General features: G+C 41.5%; 1 protein-coding gene across 1 annotated transcript; it reads right to left on the bottom strand.

Moving 5' to 3' along the window:
- Positions 1 to 13,190: 13,190 nt before the first annotated feature.
- lrrc4.2 (leucine rich repeat containing 4.2) lies at positions 13,191 to 15,179 on the bottom strand. The gene has a single exon (XM_085914697.1). The coding sequence runs from the start codon at positions 15,177 to 15,179 to the stop codon at positions 13,191 to 13,193; it is 1,989 nt and encodes a 662-aa protein (XP_085770823.1).
- Positions 15,180 to 16,498: the final 1,319 nt, after the last annotated feature.

Here is a 16,498-nt window from a genome sequence, read left to right as displayed (position 1 = left end):
CTTCAGAAGTACTTAGAGAGCATACATGGAATTTTTAATACTTGCTTCGAAGAAACAAGCCAACCCAAACCACATTTAATCCACCATCTGGAGATCCGATATCTAAAGCCTTCCATATATGTTCTTGCACACCAAACAACCTTTTCTTGACGTTGTGGAAGAATAATTTATCCACGATCTGATGAAAGGGGAGCACACGCAGAGCGCAAGAGTAGGTTGGCGAGGCAGGGGGCCATTACTGCACATCTAGACAAGCTGGTGTTACGTGTGTTTGGTATATGTGTGTGCGTATGCTGCCAATATTGGTATTTGTATGGCAGGAATGTCTGATCTTTACTGTATTCAAAGATTTGTCATTGTTCGCCTCTTCCTGTCTTTTGAATCTTCTGCTCTACGAATAGCTACAGTCTCCCTCACCCCATCCACAAATATCCTCTTTGGTTTTCTTTACCCCATCTGTGTCTTTTACCAGCATTGTCCTCCACTAATTTTGTCCTCGACTATTTTTTCCTTTCTTCTAATTTGTTCCTGCACTCATTTTATTAAAATTTGCAAGTATTCTTCTCACGCAGCTCCTTGACTAATTCTATCCTCCAGTCGCTTTGTCTTTTATAAGTTTTGTCCCCAACTAACTTGGTCCTCTACTATTTTTTTCTTCGACCAGCTTCATCCTCTAATAGTCTTGGGCTCCGCTAGCTTTGTCATTTTACTACATTTGTCCTCTAAAAGTCTCGTCATGTACTAGCTTTGTGCCAATGTCTTCTATTCGTTTTTCTCTCTCTCCCAGTTTTGTCTTCCACTACATTTGCTCCAGTCTGTGCTGTCCCTCTGATGAGCTAATTCTTCTTCACGTCCATCCTCGTCCCTCTCAAAAAGAATCTCTGTACCTCCAACTCCGTTAATTCCGATTCTGTCTCCTGCATTCTTGTCATTTCTACGATATCCAAATCATAAAAGATGTTTGCTCTCATTGCTTTTCTAAAAGCTTTTACTTATATAATATATTTAGCTATTGCTTCTGTCATACGTTGCTCAACCTCTTAGCCCCATCGGGCTTATACTTGCTTCTTCATCCCTTTATCATACTCTCCATTACTTTGAGTATGCACCCCAAATTTACCATGAAAACTTGTGCACAGGTTGAAACCACATAAACCCATATAATCTGCCTTTCCTTCATTAAATGACCTCCAGCACCCAAGTGTTATTACCATGGCGATGAAAAGTCTTATCTCTGTCTGCCCACTCAGGCAAAGTCTTTTTTTCCCTGTCTCTCGTCAAGTAATAAATGGCCGTTTGGACGATTCTGGAGAACATTGCTCTTAAACTCACTTTCGACATTACAATATCGACACAGAATGCAGAATATGTATGGAAAATAAATTTGTCTCTGAAGCGGTGCCATCGGCCTGGTTTTCCAGACTGATTCGAAAAGAAACGAGCCGTCTGGTTTCCTGATAGAGCATGAATGACAGAGTTAGCCTCCGTTACACTCTGTGCCACATTACTCACTGCTAAAGACGCCTGCTCTCTTCCACATTGTACATTGCCAATATTTAGCTCATCAACGATTAGGCCCATGAAGGTGTTGGTTGAAATTGCAAGCATGGCCATGTCCTGACTCCAATTCCAGTGTCAAGGGGGCAGGTTCAAAATAAAGAGGTGTCAGGTCTGCCCATCTGTGGTGGACTGAGAAAACTCAGCAGCTTGTGCTTTCTGTGCCAAAGACCAATATGCCCGGATCACAGCGACAAGCTGCTACTTTGCTCTGAATGTGTGCACTGAGGAACACGAGTGGATGTAGACAACGAGTGTTTGCCCAGTCAACAGTTGGCGACTCCTGTGTCGACTCACTATATGGATGATAGTGCCCCACACACATTTATATAATAATCTAAACAATGGATACCAAGGTACACCCAGCAGGTGAGTGAATACTGAGAACTGGGGTCGCACTATCCCCGCCCCCCCAAAAAAGGTTTAATTCTTTTTTTTAAATATCCTTCAAATGAATCTGAATGAATCAATCTTAACTTGTGGCCAAGGAAAATAAATCAAGTGGATGTTGTGCATGTATTTTTGTGCCCTTTTTTCTCTTGTGATCATAAACCAATGAGACTATTAACAAACAAAGAAATACTAACCTTGGTGTCTATTGTGCTGATAAAATACTGTAGAACATAATTGCGGAAAGATGGAGCGTCAGTGGAATTATAATGCAGTGCAGAGTCACATGAGTGATGCTTGAGCTCGGTATTCCCAAATCCCCATCCACTGCACCGTTCGCTCTTTTCATGGTATTATCCATCTTCACTCCCTGAGAAGCTCGAGAGGGGATTCACGGGTATTTTACAGAACTAAGGCAAAAAAAAAAAAAGGAAAGAGAAAAATGAAGAGGTCTTGGTTTTGACAGAGAGACAAGAAATCAATTCAGATTCAGCAAATGCCTGAGCTGAAATTTAAAACTGTTGAATTAGAAGGAAGATAATGTTGTGTGTGCAGATAGATGAAAAAAAAAAAAAAAAAGAACATTTTAATAGATGATGGTGACCAGGAGCACTGATTTAGCAGCAAGGAAAACTAGTTGGCTGCTCCTTGGTGCCTACGTTTTAGTGCAGCTAGCTTGGAATTGATTCCCACTCAGTACAAACAGAAGTGTCAATCATTGTCTGTCTGTGTCCTGTGATTGAATTGAGACCAATCCAGGGTGTACTCCATCAGGTTAGGCTCCAGTGACACCTCATCGTCAAGCGCTGGTTGGTCCTCAGAAAAGTGGACAAGTGGTTCAGAGAGTTTTATGCGCCATTAAGAATCAAAGAAAAATGAATCAAACTTGTGTTCTTTTTCAATTCACGGATATGATTATCACAATGTGTAGTCATATATACACAAAATAGCTGAAGATGATAACCAAGGGTTTTAGTGTTAGGAAACTTACAAAGTCTCTGACTATCACTCAAGGACCAGATGATTGACCCTAACCCTATCCAAATCAGTCCACGAGAATGGACAGACGGACGTATGGATGGATGGATGGAAAACTGGTAGCACAGTGGATTTGTAATTATAACGTCTGTTCTACAGTTCTGAGGTTTGAGGTGTGACCTTCATCTCGTCCTGACAGATTTTCTCCTATTGTGGGTGGGTCTAAAAAATATATAAACAAATTCAATGTACCGTAATTTCTGGAATATAAGCTTCACCTCACAAACATTTTTGTTTATTTCATGAATAAGCCGCACCGTACTAAAAGTTGCATGTACACGCAAGTTATTTACAAAGAAAGATGGTACACAGAAAGCAGCAAACTCAACTAGCGAGCTACACGTATAGCTCCCGAGTAGACGTGACCAGGAAATAAAAAAAAGAAAAGGGTGAAGCAACAATAGCCCAGTGCCCCCTAGTGACCGGAAGAAACCTCTACACTGCATGTCAAGAGCGAAATCGACCGCCTGTGACTTAAAAGCGGCATCATATCCATTTCTTTTGTTCCCCATAATGAGGGTTTGTGTATAAAAGCTTCCTTTCTTCAGTAATGTCTGTCTTAATCTCGTTCTGTCTCTTCTTTGTGTCAATTACACGGCACTATTTGCCTGGCAGATGGACATGACACCACTCTTCTCCCCAGTGATCGTGTCACATATCCCTCTGCCCAGCAAAGCGGTGCCGCACAACAGCGGTCCACAGCCGTTTTACAAGTGTAAGTGATTAAGTCATCACCAAATCACGAAAAATCCATAGATACGTCGCACCAGATGACAAGCTGCAGCATTCAAAACTTGAGCAAAAAGTAGCGTCTTATAGTCCGGAAATTACGGTACTAGAGTGGAATACAAGTTCAAAATTAGGTAAAGTACAAACTTCACCTTTGAGAAATATCTGAAAATATGATTGCAAGTGGAAATAGGAATGCACAGAATGGGGTTAAAATGAATCATCAAAGAGGTGGCAGGGGACCTTTGCCAGTGGATAAAGGCTGACACCTATGTGGTCTTGGCTTTGTGTGATGCTACGGTTAACATTTGAGTATAAAAAGAACAGAAGGCTGGAGCAATTAGTTCTCTCGAGTTGACAGGATTACAAAAGAGTGTTGGGGAGTGATAAGGTTTACAGCTTGGGCAAAAGCTTCAACAACTAGCAACATCATGGTATAGCAGTGGTATGAAGTAAAAACTACATTTACTTCATGACAATACTTGTGATTTTTCATAATATACTTGTGTTTTTATTAGTTTGACAACTTCTATATGTGAAAAAAGATACATATCTGTAATTTCTGCTCATGAAGAGTAGTTTTTTATTATGTCAGGTCCACAAATTATTTGTGGCATAAAACAAATCAGCATCAGTCACTTAATAGTTCTTCACTTAATATGGAAAAGACAAACAAGTGAAGTATGTGGTGAGATTGAGGGGTCATACAGTACCATTTCAGAAACCTGGAAAATTAAAATGGTGGAAAACACGTCCACAATTTAGTACTACAGACTTCTCAGTCATTGCACATTTTCATTAATTCATTTCAATCTTGAGAAAATAACAAATCTCGGAATTCACTTCCAAGCGTTTATGAAATGAAACTTTTACTTTTTCTTTTGTATTCATGTGTCATGTAGTAAACTCAAGCCTGCATTCCCATAGCATGATACCGTTTGTAGGGCACCCAACCAAACGATTTTATCGATGGTTGTCAACGGCTTCATTTTGGCAAAATCCTTTGTATTGGATTGAATTATTGTTTAATAACAGAACAAACTCAAATGCTCAGTTAACATTGTTAGTTTCGCTGAACTGCAAACGAGCCTTAATGAGAACTGTGCTATTATTAGACTCAAGTCTGTACTGTGCTTTCTACCTCTTCTACCCAGGCATGTGATCACGTTTGAGTAAAATGCTTGCACATCTCACATCTGCTCCCTTTTGCTGTGCCAATTTGTTTGCTAAAGGAAATCCGTCACTGCTGAATATTAGAAAATATTTCAGCGCCTCCAGGTTATGATCCGCTGTCTATGACACTTACTTTCAAATACAGCAAGTGCAGAGTGGTGTTGTTGTTGTTTTTTCTTAGCTTTCCAACTCATCAAATACGGATGCTTGATATTTTTTGGAGTGAGTCTTCACAGACTAGGAGATAAAAAATAAAATAAAAAAAGAACAAAAATATTCAAACTCTACGATGCTTCAAAAGTATCTTACAGTCTTAACTTCTATTTTGAATTGAAAAATATGAAAAGGTAGGACAAGAGAAGGGATGTTTTTTTAAAAAAAAATTATCAGTGGCCTTGTATCAATAATATTATTATTAGGTGATGCTGAATCCACAACCTAGTGGAGCCTTGATTTAACTCTGCAATTCCTAGTGCCCAAATCCAATTCAGTGCCAATGAAGTGTGCTGGACATATTTTAAACACAAATCACAAGATTGTTTCCCTTTAATTGTATTAGTATGAAATACATATATTACCTTGGATCTCTATATCCAGGCACTAAACCTTTTTCCACATGATTTTACATACATTACCTCTGTGTTACGTTGTCAAGTGATGAATAGACAGAGTCGGCAGCGGTGATGGGTCATGAACTTGTGAGTACCACCCAGTGACCAAATACCAATGTTGAAGGCCAAGATCCTGTGGTTTTAAGTCTTCAGTTAATTTTTCATTTATTTATCTGTTTCATCCTTTAACTAGAAAGAAATGAAATGAGGCAGAGAAAAAAATATATCTGCCACTCAAACACAAAATGAACAGCTGTGGTCAAGGGACACTCACAAAAAATAATTTTACAAAAATGATTCAATCTATTTTCTTGGGGAGTAGAGGAATCATGACATGCTATACTGACATGCTAGTTGTTGACATGATGCTTTTCATCCTTCTTAATTAAAGTTATTGAAACCACAGCACAACACTGCATGAATGAGCAATTCTTTTACTTGCCAGTGGCTTTCAAAATCAAGGACCTGCACGTAAATATGAATGCAGAACATTCTGTCAGGGTCACAGTAGGCTCCCTATTCCCACAGTTCTGTGTCTACCACTATGCCCTCAACAGCCAATCACTACTGCGCTGGAATCCGGGGAAACCATGGCAACCCTGGGGCCTTGGATGTTATTGGCAGGGTCAAAGGCATTACAGGAAAATGGAGACGGAAGTCAAGTCTAAAAAAGACGAATAAGAAGATGATAAAATGAGCTGAGTGATTTCGTACAACTGCCAAGCTGTTGACATTTTACAGTTTGGCCAGGTTGTTACTGGAAGAGCCTTTCATGACTTTATGGTTTTAACCTGCCAACAAAGTTGTTGTGCCATGCTGAGGTAGGCATGTGTCTTCTCCAGCTTTTGTTAACATCTTAGTTATATTATATAATATAATAATAATCATTTTCAAAATCCAAATTGGAGGGGAACACCATAAACCATGGTCATGCAAACAAGAGCTTATGGGCATATATATACATATGTATATATGTATGTATGTATGTACGTATAGTGCATTTTAGGTTGATCTTGACCAAGAAAATGATGAAAATGAACAAACACCTCAGCCATGACAGGCCTAAGTACTTTGCTGGGGAAAAAAAAAAAAAAAGACGCTCCCTTGACTGTGCAATCAGATTTGATTTTACAACAAGCATTTTATTATGTGGCTGTGTAGCAAGTGTTTGCGCAAACACCTACCTCCTGCGGCAGTGAGTGGGAGAGGTTAAATAACAACAACAACAAAAAACGGCCACTCACACACAATGGAGACAGAAAAAGTGACAGAGAGAAACAGACCTCCGGGAACAATGTCCAGCTGTCACACTTTATCCAGAGTTGCAGTGTTCCAATGAGAACACATTGTCCTAAATTACAGTGACAATGACATGTACAGTGTGTGCATGCATGCATGCGTGTGTGTGTGTGTGTGTGTGTGTGTGTGTGTGTGTGTGTGTGTGTGTGTGTGTGTGTGTGTGTGTGTGTGTGTGTGTGTGTGTGTGAGTGACTCAAACCTGCATGATGGCAATGACAGGCTGCACAATAATGCCTGAGGACAATATACTGTAACTATATTCATAATTTATACCAAGAGAAGTGATGATTAAGAAATAATTATGTAGAGCAGATGCTCATGAAAGATAACAGCATGAAACTTTCCTAAAAAGTATACCGTATAAGAGTGTGTGTGTGTGTGTGTGTGTGTGTATGTATGTATATATATATATATGTATGTATGTATGTATGTGTATATATATATATATATATATATATATATATATATATATACACATATATATATATATATATATATATATATTTTTTTTTTATTTATTTATTTATTTATTTTTTTAACTGCCTGTGTCATATTTCAAATTTTTGGTCTATTATTGTAGTTAGTGGGCAACCATGAAAATTCCCCCCAAATACCCCCCTCCTAACCCTCTGCATTTCGCCAATGTTGTGAAAGTTTTACATTTCCATGGTAATTGCGGGTGGAGCGAAAGCCCTCAAAAAAAAAAAAAAAAAAAAGTTAAAGCATGGGCTGCGTTTTCACTCACAGAGGCAGCACTTCATCACAAGTAGTTTGGCCTTGGCGGAGGTTGGCGTTCAGCTGAGTGGTATTCTATTTATACGGCACATAACACAGCATTGCTAGGGTAAAAACAAAAAAAAAAGTAATACGGTTAAAAATGTAATGAAAATCTACCCAAGCACTTTATAATTGCTGGAAAAATAGCGCAGTCAAACTGCAGTATGAGACTACGCATTTAATTACATTTCCTCTAAAACTCTCATGAGAGGAAACTGATATGCTAATTGAAATCCAACAACGCCATCGTGGGTTTGTCTGGGCACTCCAGCTTCCAACCACATTCCATAAACATGCATAATATTGTATTTAATGAAAACTCAAAATTGTTCACAGTAAGTTGTTTTGCTGCCCTGTGATTGGTCTGCTAGAAAATAGATGGATGGCGTTTGAGAGGCATTATGCTCCTAATCACATCCGGTATGCCAAGCTTCTGGTATCTAAGGTTACTTGCGATTGAAGTCACAAAATATCACACTAACATGAATGATGTGTGTGTCTGGCAAATGACAAAAAGAAGAGGATGAGTGTGAGTGAATGGCCAATTAAACAGTCTGGAGGCTTGCATCATTAATTCCACTGACCTTTTTTCTATGTAGGTTAGCGCTGTTTCATAGGTGAGCCTACTGCATTAAAATAGAATTTGTCATGTGCGGTAAGAAAAAAAAAAAATGAAGACGGAGGTACTAGATGAGATGTTGAGAGCAGCATGCGGTCAAGTGTGAGCTGACTAATCAAGCAGTGAAAACAAAAGGGATAAGAGAATTGGAGTCCAGACTATTTCTTAATTGCGGTGCGGCCGTGAATCATTTCTTACACTCCCTTTGTGGCTGCGCAAAAGCATCAGTCACCAGGGAAACTTTGGCAGACTTACTGTTGCCTGGTACTGCTGGAGACTTCATTAACAGATATGGATCTTGAGGCTCAAGGACCTGCTTGCAACAAACCCTTTAGCTCAAACGACAGCCACAGCATGTCATCGCCGCTCGCTCCAGTTGCCCCCCCCCCCATACTCCCAGTCTTTGCTGCAGATCCTATCAAGCTGGAGTGAGACAAACTACTGTATGTGCTGCCACATTATTCTCTTCATCTCTGCCATGCCTCGCTAATATGGATAACGTAAGCGTCCGACAGGCTGCTCTAAATGATGTCTTTGGCGGAAGGTTCTCCAGCATTGGGTATTCATTTGTAATGCTGGCTTCAGGGAGGAGAGGAAAATATGCTTTTGACGCAAACTATACCAGGGGGACCGTATGTTGATTGCTTGATTTAATACATCGCTGCCCATTAACAAGACAACGATGCCAAAACAACAGATTACCAATGATAATAATCTTAATGAGGCTCTTTTCTGATTAACATTTTTTTTCATTCCGGTAAATCAAACAATCTGCTGTGCCGCTACAAAGAGGGTAACACAATTGAGAGTAGGGCCAAATTTGAGCCTTTTTCTCCCCTTGTGACAACCGCGCGAGTCATTGTTATTGGCTGAGGTAAAGTCCATTTTTACTGCAAGCTATTCAGAGGCAAAATTGGGTAGGTAGGCAGGGGTTTTTGACACATAAGCAAAAGCAAGAATTGTCGCACACACGATAAACAACAGGAAGTGAGCCTGGTTAAATTCACTATTGCCTTCTTTAACTAGAAGTAATGACATGATTTTTCCGTGCAGGTAAGCAAAAAAACAAAAAAAATCACATTTCAATCCAAGACAAAAAGGCTGCTATCATAATCAGTATGTTAACGCTGTCTCATGGCAGCATTGTAGAACAACTTAAGGCCACCTTTGAATTTTTAACATGATCAGAGTTCCCCTGCCCAGTTAAAATCACGTTGCTGAGCAAAATAAATGTTTGAAAACGCCATGTTTCTCCATCAAACATGTCACAGCACATCATTTGCTTAATTTATTCATACAAAAAGAAAGCATTGATCGCAATTACTTTTTGATCGTCCACGTGGGGCCCGACAACCAATTATGATTAGTGACAATAAAGGGGTTATCTTTGCAGAACCATTTTGATCGTTGCAAGCAGCTCAGAAACTGGGAAGCTAATTCAGCCATTAAACAGTGGTGCCTTAAGATATGAGTGACCCAAATTTACAATTTTTCCCCATACAAGATACGGTGGACTAATTTTATTTTCCTTGTGAGCAAAGACACGAGATGTGAGAGATGGATGGGGGCAGTGCAGTCAACTTAACTCAGGCACCAGCAAGCAATGGTTTGGCTGATCGTGAACAATTGTTCAAAAAAAGAGGCATCAAAACGTAACCTTAAGAAAGTCTGCTTTTCGTAACGCTAACAAACCATAATGAATTGCATCCAGGTGGTAGTATTCTAACGCTTTAAGTAATTTTAACACAAACGGTGCATTCGTGCATGGAGACAGACGATTTAACAACCCTCACACAACTAATATTTCTGGTTTTGATTCACAAGCGTGCTCATGGAATGAATTAAATTCTTATCTCAAGGCAACGTTTGTGCTTCGATTTTTGCTGATTTCTGTGGAAAAAAATATACGATGCTCATTCATGTAATATCAATCATATCAGGTGTTTTTCCTCTCATGTTTACACAAAGAGGTCTTCCAACTCATTGACACTCTCCTGTGCTTCCAGAAAACACTTAACTAACAAGCCATGTTTCATCCTGACATAACCTGCACCCATTCAATCTATACGCCAGACTATTACATAATTACCGTCCCAGTTTTTGCTGAACCAGATGTATAGTCACAGCTATTAATAGCATCTGCTCCCTGGAGAATTTTGTTGGATTTTGCACTAAATGAATGTGCTGAAATAAGTAAAACCATGTTTGGAGTACCTGAAAGACGAAACGCCAACCACCCCCAGTCCCCGTCCCAGGTTAATTGGACTCTAACCAGCCTGACTTTGGGCAAAAGGCCTCGACTGGTCACAAGCCAATCACAGAGCACATAACGACCGACAAGTATTTAGAGAAACATTCACATCTGGACAATTTAGAGTATTCAATCAAGCTAACATGCATGTTATTGATATGTGGGAAGAGGTTGCAATACCCAGAGAAAGACCACACAATCACATGGAGAGCATACACAAAGACGGACGGGCCAAAGTTGAGATTCAAACTCAGAGCAGTGAGGCAGCACAATAACATGCTGAGCATCATTTTGTCAATAAATGTTGTCATGAGGTCAAACATGTCAAAGTCAAATTTTTTGATACAAAAAAAATGTACGGCACCTTATTGTTTAAATGTAGGGGTAGAAAAATTACCCTTTTTTGTTAACGAATGATAAATTCATTTATAAGATGCATTTTTGTAACATTAAAAATAATCACTGTTAATTTATGTTTTTGTTTGTACAAAACAACTGAACTATAATTATTTCAATGTTTTCTCAACTTTCTTAATGCCTCAGTCATCAAACACCGTTTTTCCGGTATTAACGTTTAGAAAATTACTCATGTAGAACGGAACCGTGAATAAATAAATAAATAAATAAATAAATAAATAAATAAATAAATATTGCCGCGAGCATAAGCATCACCTGTTTGCCATGTTTCTGACTCACCATACCTTTGGAGTATCTCACTCTCACACAAACACTAAATAGATACATTAACAAAACAATACCTTTCTTGTTTATATTTATAACTTCTCATTAAAATCTAATTAGACCATGCTGATTATGAGCAAGGTCAGGGAACAAAATGTGACTGCCGCTTTTGCACAAAAACGACGATGGCTAACCTCTGTGATTAGCGACAGAACCCCCAGCCTGGAGCTGTTGAGTGGAGCCTTGCTGTTCCTGCCAACTCACCATACTCTATAATTGTCACAGGGCTCAGACTTTAATTTCTGCAAATAGCCTCAGCGAGATGATTTTTTGTGTTTTTTTTTTGCATGTACAACATTATACAAACAATTATCTATCTGCGGGGTTTGAATAGAGTCTGCAGTACCAACTATATATAATGACTCGTAAGTGTGTAAGTCTTCTTCGTCTCCCCATTTGGAAATTGGTATCTGAATAAATTATACATTCATAACAAAATAATAATATGTTTACTTCCCATTGCAAGCTTTGGATTTTGCTCTCACTCTTGAAAGTAGATGAAACGTTTTGTGGAAAGATGACAGTGGAACCTGGAGATACAAGGAAATGAAACCCCCAAACTGTACAACTGTGGGATACATGTATTTTGTTTTTCTGCTCACTCAGTGAAAAACGATCAACGTTTCATGAAGTGGAGGAATCAAAGACCAACAGCGTATCTGACCTGCATAAAGCCCCACTGTGGGGTATAATGCAGCATTGTACACCACTTACTTAAAGACCCATTCATGCAGACACCAAGTAAATGCATAGGAGCATAAAATGGGAGGTTTGGGGGTTGATTTACAATCCGACCCCCACTTTTTACGATTAAACAAATCACACACACACAAAAGACATGAGATGAATGTTTCCGTTTGAAGAAATACAAACCAATAGGTTTTATTTTTTTCATAGCCTCTTTTTGTCTCTCCATTAAAAATAGTGTTCCTCAAATCAAACAGGTAAAACAAAGTCAATGTAGTCCATGGAAAAAGCCCCGGATATCAGACAAACATTCATTGTGTTCAAAGTCAATCTTTTTTTTTTTTTTTTTTTTTTTTTTTTTTTTTTTTAAACCTTTCCCAAAGCCAGAATGGGGCGCAAAGCCCTGTATCATTGCACCGCATGTCAGTTCCGCCGAAAAATTAGCATCAGAATGAGCCCTTGCAGAGACAAGTCAGGCAACTGCTGTAATGCATTAGTAAATTAGCCCTAGACACTACACAAGCCATTAAGAAGCAAAACGTAAAAGGGAGAGAAACAACACAACAGAATGCAACCCAGAAACAGAACTAAGTATTTGTAACAACTGCTATTAGTCTGCACGCCGGATCATTTATGTGCACACACATTTAACACGTTTAGATTGAAAAACAATGGTCAAAGCATGACATCAGCAAACACAGGTTTAAATCTGAGCTGCAGAAAATGCACTGCAGTCCAAAAAGCATTTGTCTCTCGGCTGCTGAACAGCACCCACTCCATCTGTGCCATCACATCGCTATCCATACACAAATGCTCAAATTTAGACACATTTGACTTTGATACCACCCCCCACCCCCCAACCCCACTTTGTTGGGAAATACCGATTTATTGCATATCATGTTTGGCACAGGGAAAATGAAGTTTCAATGAGGCTGTTAGAAGCAACCACACAAAGACTCATCTTTTACTGCATCTTAAATATTGTCTCTTTTCTGCACTATCGAGTGTCGCTCTCATTGACTAAAAGCATTCCTTAAGCAGAGGTCACCTGTTCTTAGAAAATAGTGTCAAATTTCTTTCTTTTCTAATAGAATCTGCATATCTTACCACTTCCTGATAGTCTCATGAACGTATATAGATATATAGATTTGTATTCTTTTCAGTGATATACTTATGTATAGGCATGTACAAGAAACAAGAAGTGTCTCTGCTTTGCACTTCTGTACAAAAAAAGATACCATGTTTTTTTCTTTGTGCATTCTACAACATGGACAAAAGGTTGGGGCAGAGTCAGAGACAAACCCAGGAGGAACATTATTCAAATTTGGGTCTCTTGAACCTTCTCTTTTTCATGAGTAGTTTTAATGATATAAGGATCTGTTATGGTGCTGATGTGGCTGTGATGCTGTCTGGCTGAACGGTGCAGAGTGTTGTTCTGGGTCCAATGGGCCGCGTAGGCCCCTTGACGAGAGGACGACACATAGCCAGGCTTAAAGGTGTTGCTGTTGTGTTCCACTAAGGTAGGCAATACCAAACCAGTCTCCTCCGAGCCGCTAGATCCAGAAGAGGGTGGAACTGGAGGGACTTCCTCCTCCATTTGTATGATCTCTATGGTCCTGGCCGCGGCCACTGTGCTCCTTTGTTGATGCCGTTTACGCAACTTATAGAATGCTATTAACATGGCCGCTGCCAACAAGGTGACAGCAACAAAACAGCCAATGATGATCTTGGTGGTTTTCATGATCTCATCCAGGCTAGCAGCAGGCCCGCTGGGAACTCTGGCAGTGGGGATTGACACCTGTCTTGGAGTTTGCGTGTTTTGGAACAGCACAGTAGGGGTGGAGATGAAGACAGGTTTGAAGACCGAAGGCGAGGCAGGGACGGTTGGTTTGGGTTTGGGGGTTTCCTCCACCGTTGGCTCTAATACCTCCACGGTTACGGTAGTAAAATAGGACAGATTTGATGTATTGAGTTCGGCATTACTGACATTTAGGTAAGCCGAGGCGTTTGAATTCCCTGCCATGTTGCTCACCATGCAAGTATAGACCCCTGTGTCTGATGGCAGAACATTGGAGAAGTTGAGGGTCCCGTCGTTAAGGACAGATATCCGTGGGTGAATCGAACCATGTGTCAGTACTGTCCCGCTGGGGAGAAGCCATCTAACAGAGCTCATGGCAGCTGTGCGACACTTCAGTTCTGCCACCCTCGCCGCCGAGATATTTAGGTCTCTCGGAGCGTCGAGTATGAATGGTGCCGAACACTGAAACGTGGTCTGGTCCACTTCCACCAGGTATCTCCCTTTCATGTGGCTGGGGATATGGCAGCGTCCACAGCAGGTGGAATTGGTGGGAATGTACTCTCTGAGCCACCAGGAAAGCCACACGACATCGCAGTCACATTTCCAAGGGTTGTGGTGCAGATGGAGCTCCACTAAGTACTGCAGAGGTGTGAAGAGGTTATGGGGGAGAGATGACAAATTATTATGAGCCAAGTTCAACTCCACCAAAGCTGTGATGTCATCAAACGCATTCCTCTCAATGGTGGTGATGCCGGAGTTCATAATCCACAGTTTACGTAAATTCTTGAGCCCGTGGAAGGCAACGGGTTTAAGTTCAGGGAAAACATTCTCTGATATTTCAAGCTCCTCCAAACCGACGAGGGGTGAGAGATTGGGGAATTCCCTTAGGTGGCACATCCCCAAATTGAGGTATTTGAGGTTCTGAAGACCCTCAAACGCCCCGTCTGAGATGTACTCCAACTTTCTCAGTTCTCCGAGATCCAACCTCATTAACGAGGGGACCCGATTGAAGGCGTAAGACGGGATGCTCTCGATGGGATTGTTCCTCAACCACAATTCTCTTAGCTTTGACAAGTACTCAAAAGCTCCACTGGGTATCACCGTCAGCCTATTGTCAAACAGCGCCAAAGTGTTAAGACTGGTCAGGCCATTGAAGGCCCCCACTTCAATCTGCCTGATCGCATTCCTGCCCAACTGCAGCACCTCCAAGTGATGCAGGTGCCTGAAGGTGTCAGCCTGTATGGTCTCTATGCTGTTTTCCATCAGGTTAAGGTACCTGGTGTTGGCTGGGATGTTAGAAGGAACCCGAACCAGGCCTCTGCGGGTGCACACCACCTTGCTGAGCTGGTTGGTGCAAGAGCACATGCCTGGGCAGTTCTGCGAGCTGGCTGAGCCCAGGGCTGGGCTGCTGGACTGGCACATACTGAGAGCAGGCACCATGAGGGAGAGCACGGCAAGCAGGGCTGTGTTCCAGGTAAGCTGCACACTAACCTGGCCCAAAGGACTCATGATGTGGAGGGCACATTATTCTGCATGGTGGGGGGAGATGGCACACACCAGAGGATGTAACACCCTAGCCTGGCTGGAGCAAATTGAGGCTCCCGAGTTCCATCGACAGAGCAGGAAGACGCTGCATCGAAATTGAATGCGCCAGAAGCAGAAAGAAGAGAGATAGGTGATGAGAGATTAGGACAAGGGCCAAAGAAGGAAAACATCCGAATAAGCTTCCATAAGAACAATAACCTGACTTACCTCATTAGTTTGGAAATCGTTTTCGTCTCATCGATTTCTAACGTCTGTCCATGGGTCAGTGTGGCCGGATTTAGTCGTTTTGTTTTGCCTTGATTGGCTGAGGGTACAAAATGGCTCCTGGTCGTGAGGACTGAGCAACGGGATACAGGTAAGGCCAAAAAGGCTTGCCAGGTACTTAAACCTCCGTTGCCCCAGATCCCCTTACCTGGCCCAAGTCTTTCAGATGTAAAACTGATCCATGGAGAATTTTGTTGGGTTGAAAGAGGAGATAAAAAGTGAAAAAAATATATCAAATTAAATAAATCACAGTCCAGCCGTCTCCTGTTTCATGCTGGTCGCCTTGTTTGGTGGCAAGACCTCCCTCGGTGTGACTTTGCCAAGGGCTCCTCGGCTGGTGATTAGCCCTGTTGTGACAGAGACTGAGAGACAGAAAAAGGCTGAAGAACTCCAGGCACAATCATCCCCCTCATTCTCCTCCTCTCTTCCTCTTTTCCTTTTCCTCTGCGCTTCTCTTGCTTCCTCTGAGAATCGGGCTGGCCCGGTCAGAGCAGCTGCAGGCTGCCGTGTGCACACTTAGCAGTAATCCGTCTATTCCTCCTCGGGGAGGGGGTGGTGGTGTGCAAGGGGGATGGAGGTGGAGTGGTGTCGGCTGTAGAATGAGGATGCGCTGCACTGCCAGACCTTGGCAAAAGGCTGTTGAAGAGTGAGCGAGAAAGCGAGAGGGAGCGCTCCTTGTCCTCAAGAGCAAAAAAAAGAGAGAGAGGATGGATGTGTGACAAAGTCGGCTCCGTATCCGTAAACGGCAATTGAGGACTCGTCCCTGCACTAGTCGCTCCTTCTTTTAGCTTGTCTCCTGCGGTCGCCTTGCTTAGTTGATAGTTTTCCTCCTCCGAGGCTGGCTGAGGTAGGAAGTTGTGTTAGTTGGCCATGTGTGCGGCTGGCTGGCTGGTGGACTGCTGCAGTAGCCTGACTGGAACAGTGAGAGGGAGAGAGAAAGAGAGGGAGAGAGAGAGAGTGTGAGAGAGATCACGAGCAAGGGAAAGATAGAGTGCGCAAAAGAGAATAAGGGAGGGAGA

The sequence above is a fragment of the Syngnathus leptorhynchus genome, chromosome 6 (genome assembly GCF_054491065.1).
Source record: "Syngnathus leptorhynchus isolate UIUO chromosome 6, UIUO_Slep, whole genome shotgun sequence".
In the NCBI taxonomy this organism is placed as follows: Eukaryota; Metazoa; Chordata; class Actinopteri; order Syngnathiformes; family Syngnathidae; genus Syngnathus; species Syngnathus leptorhynchus.
Note: the sequence above shows the minus strand (reverse complement) of the source record. Positions and strands in the feature narration are given on the sequence as shown.

What these genes read in the sequence shown, in the direction of transcription:
- lrrc4.2 (XM_085914697.1), bottom strand. Translation starts at nt 15,179, where the DNA reads ATGAGTCCTTTGGGCCAGGTTAGTGTGCAGCTTACCTGGAACACAGCC.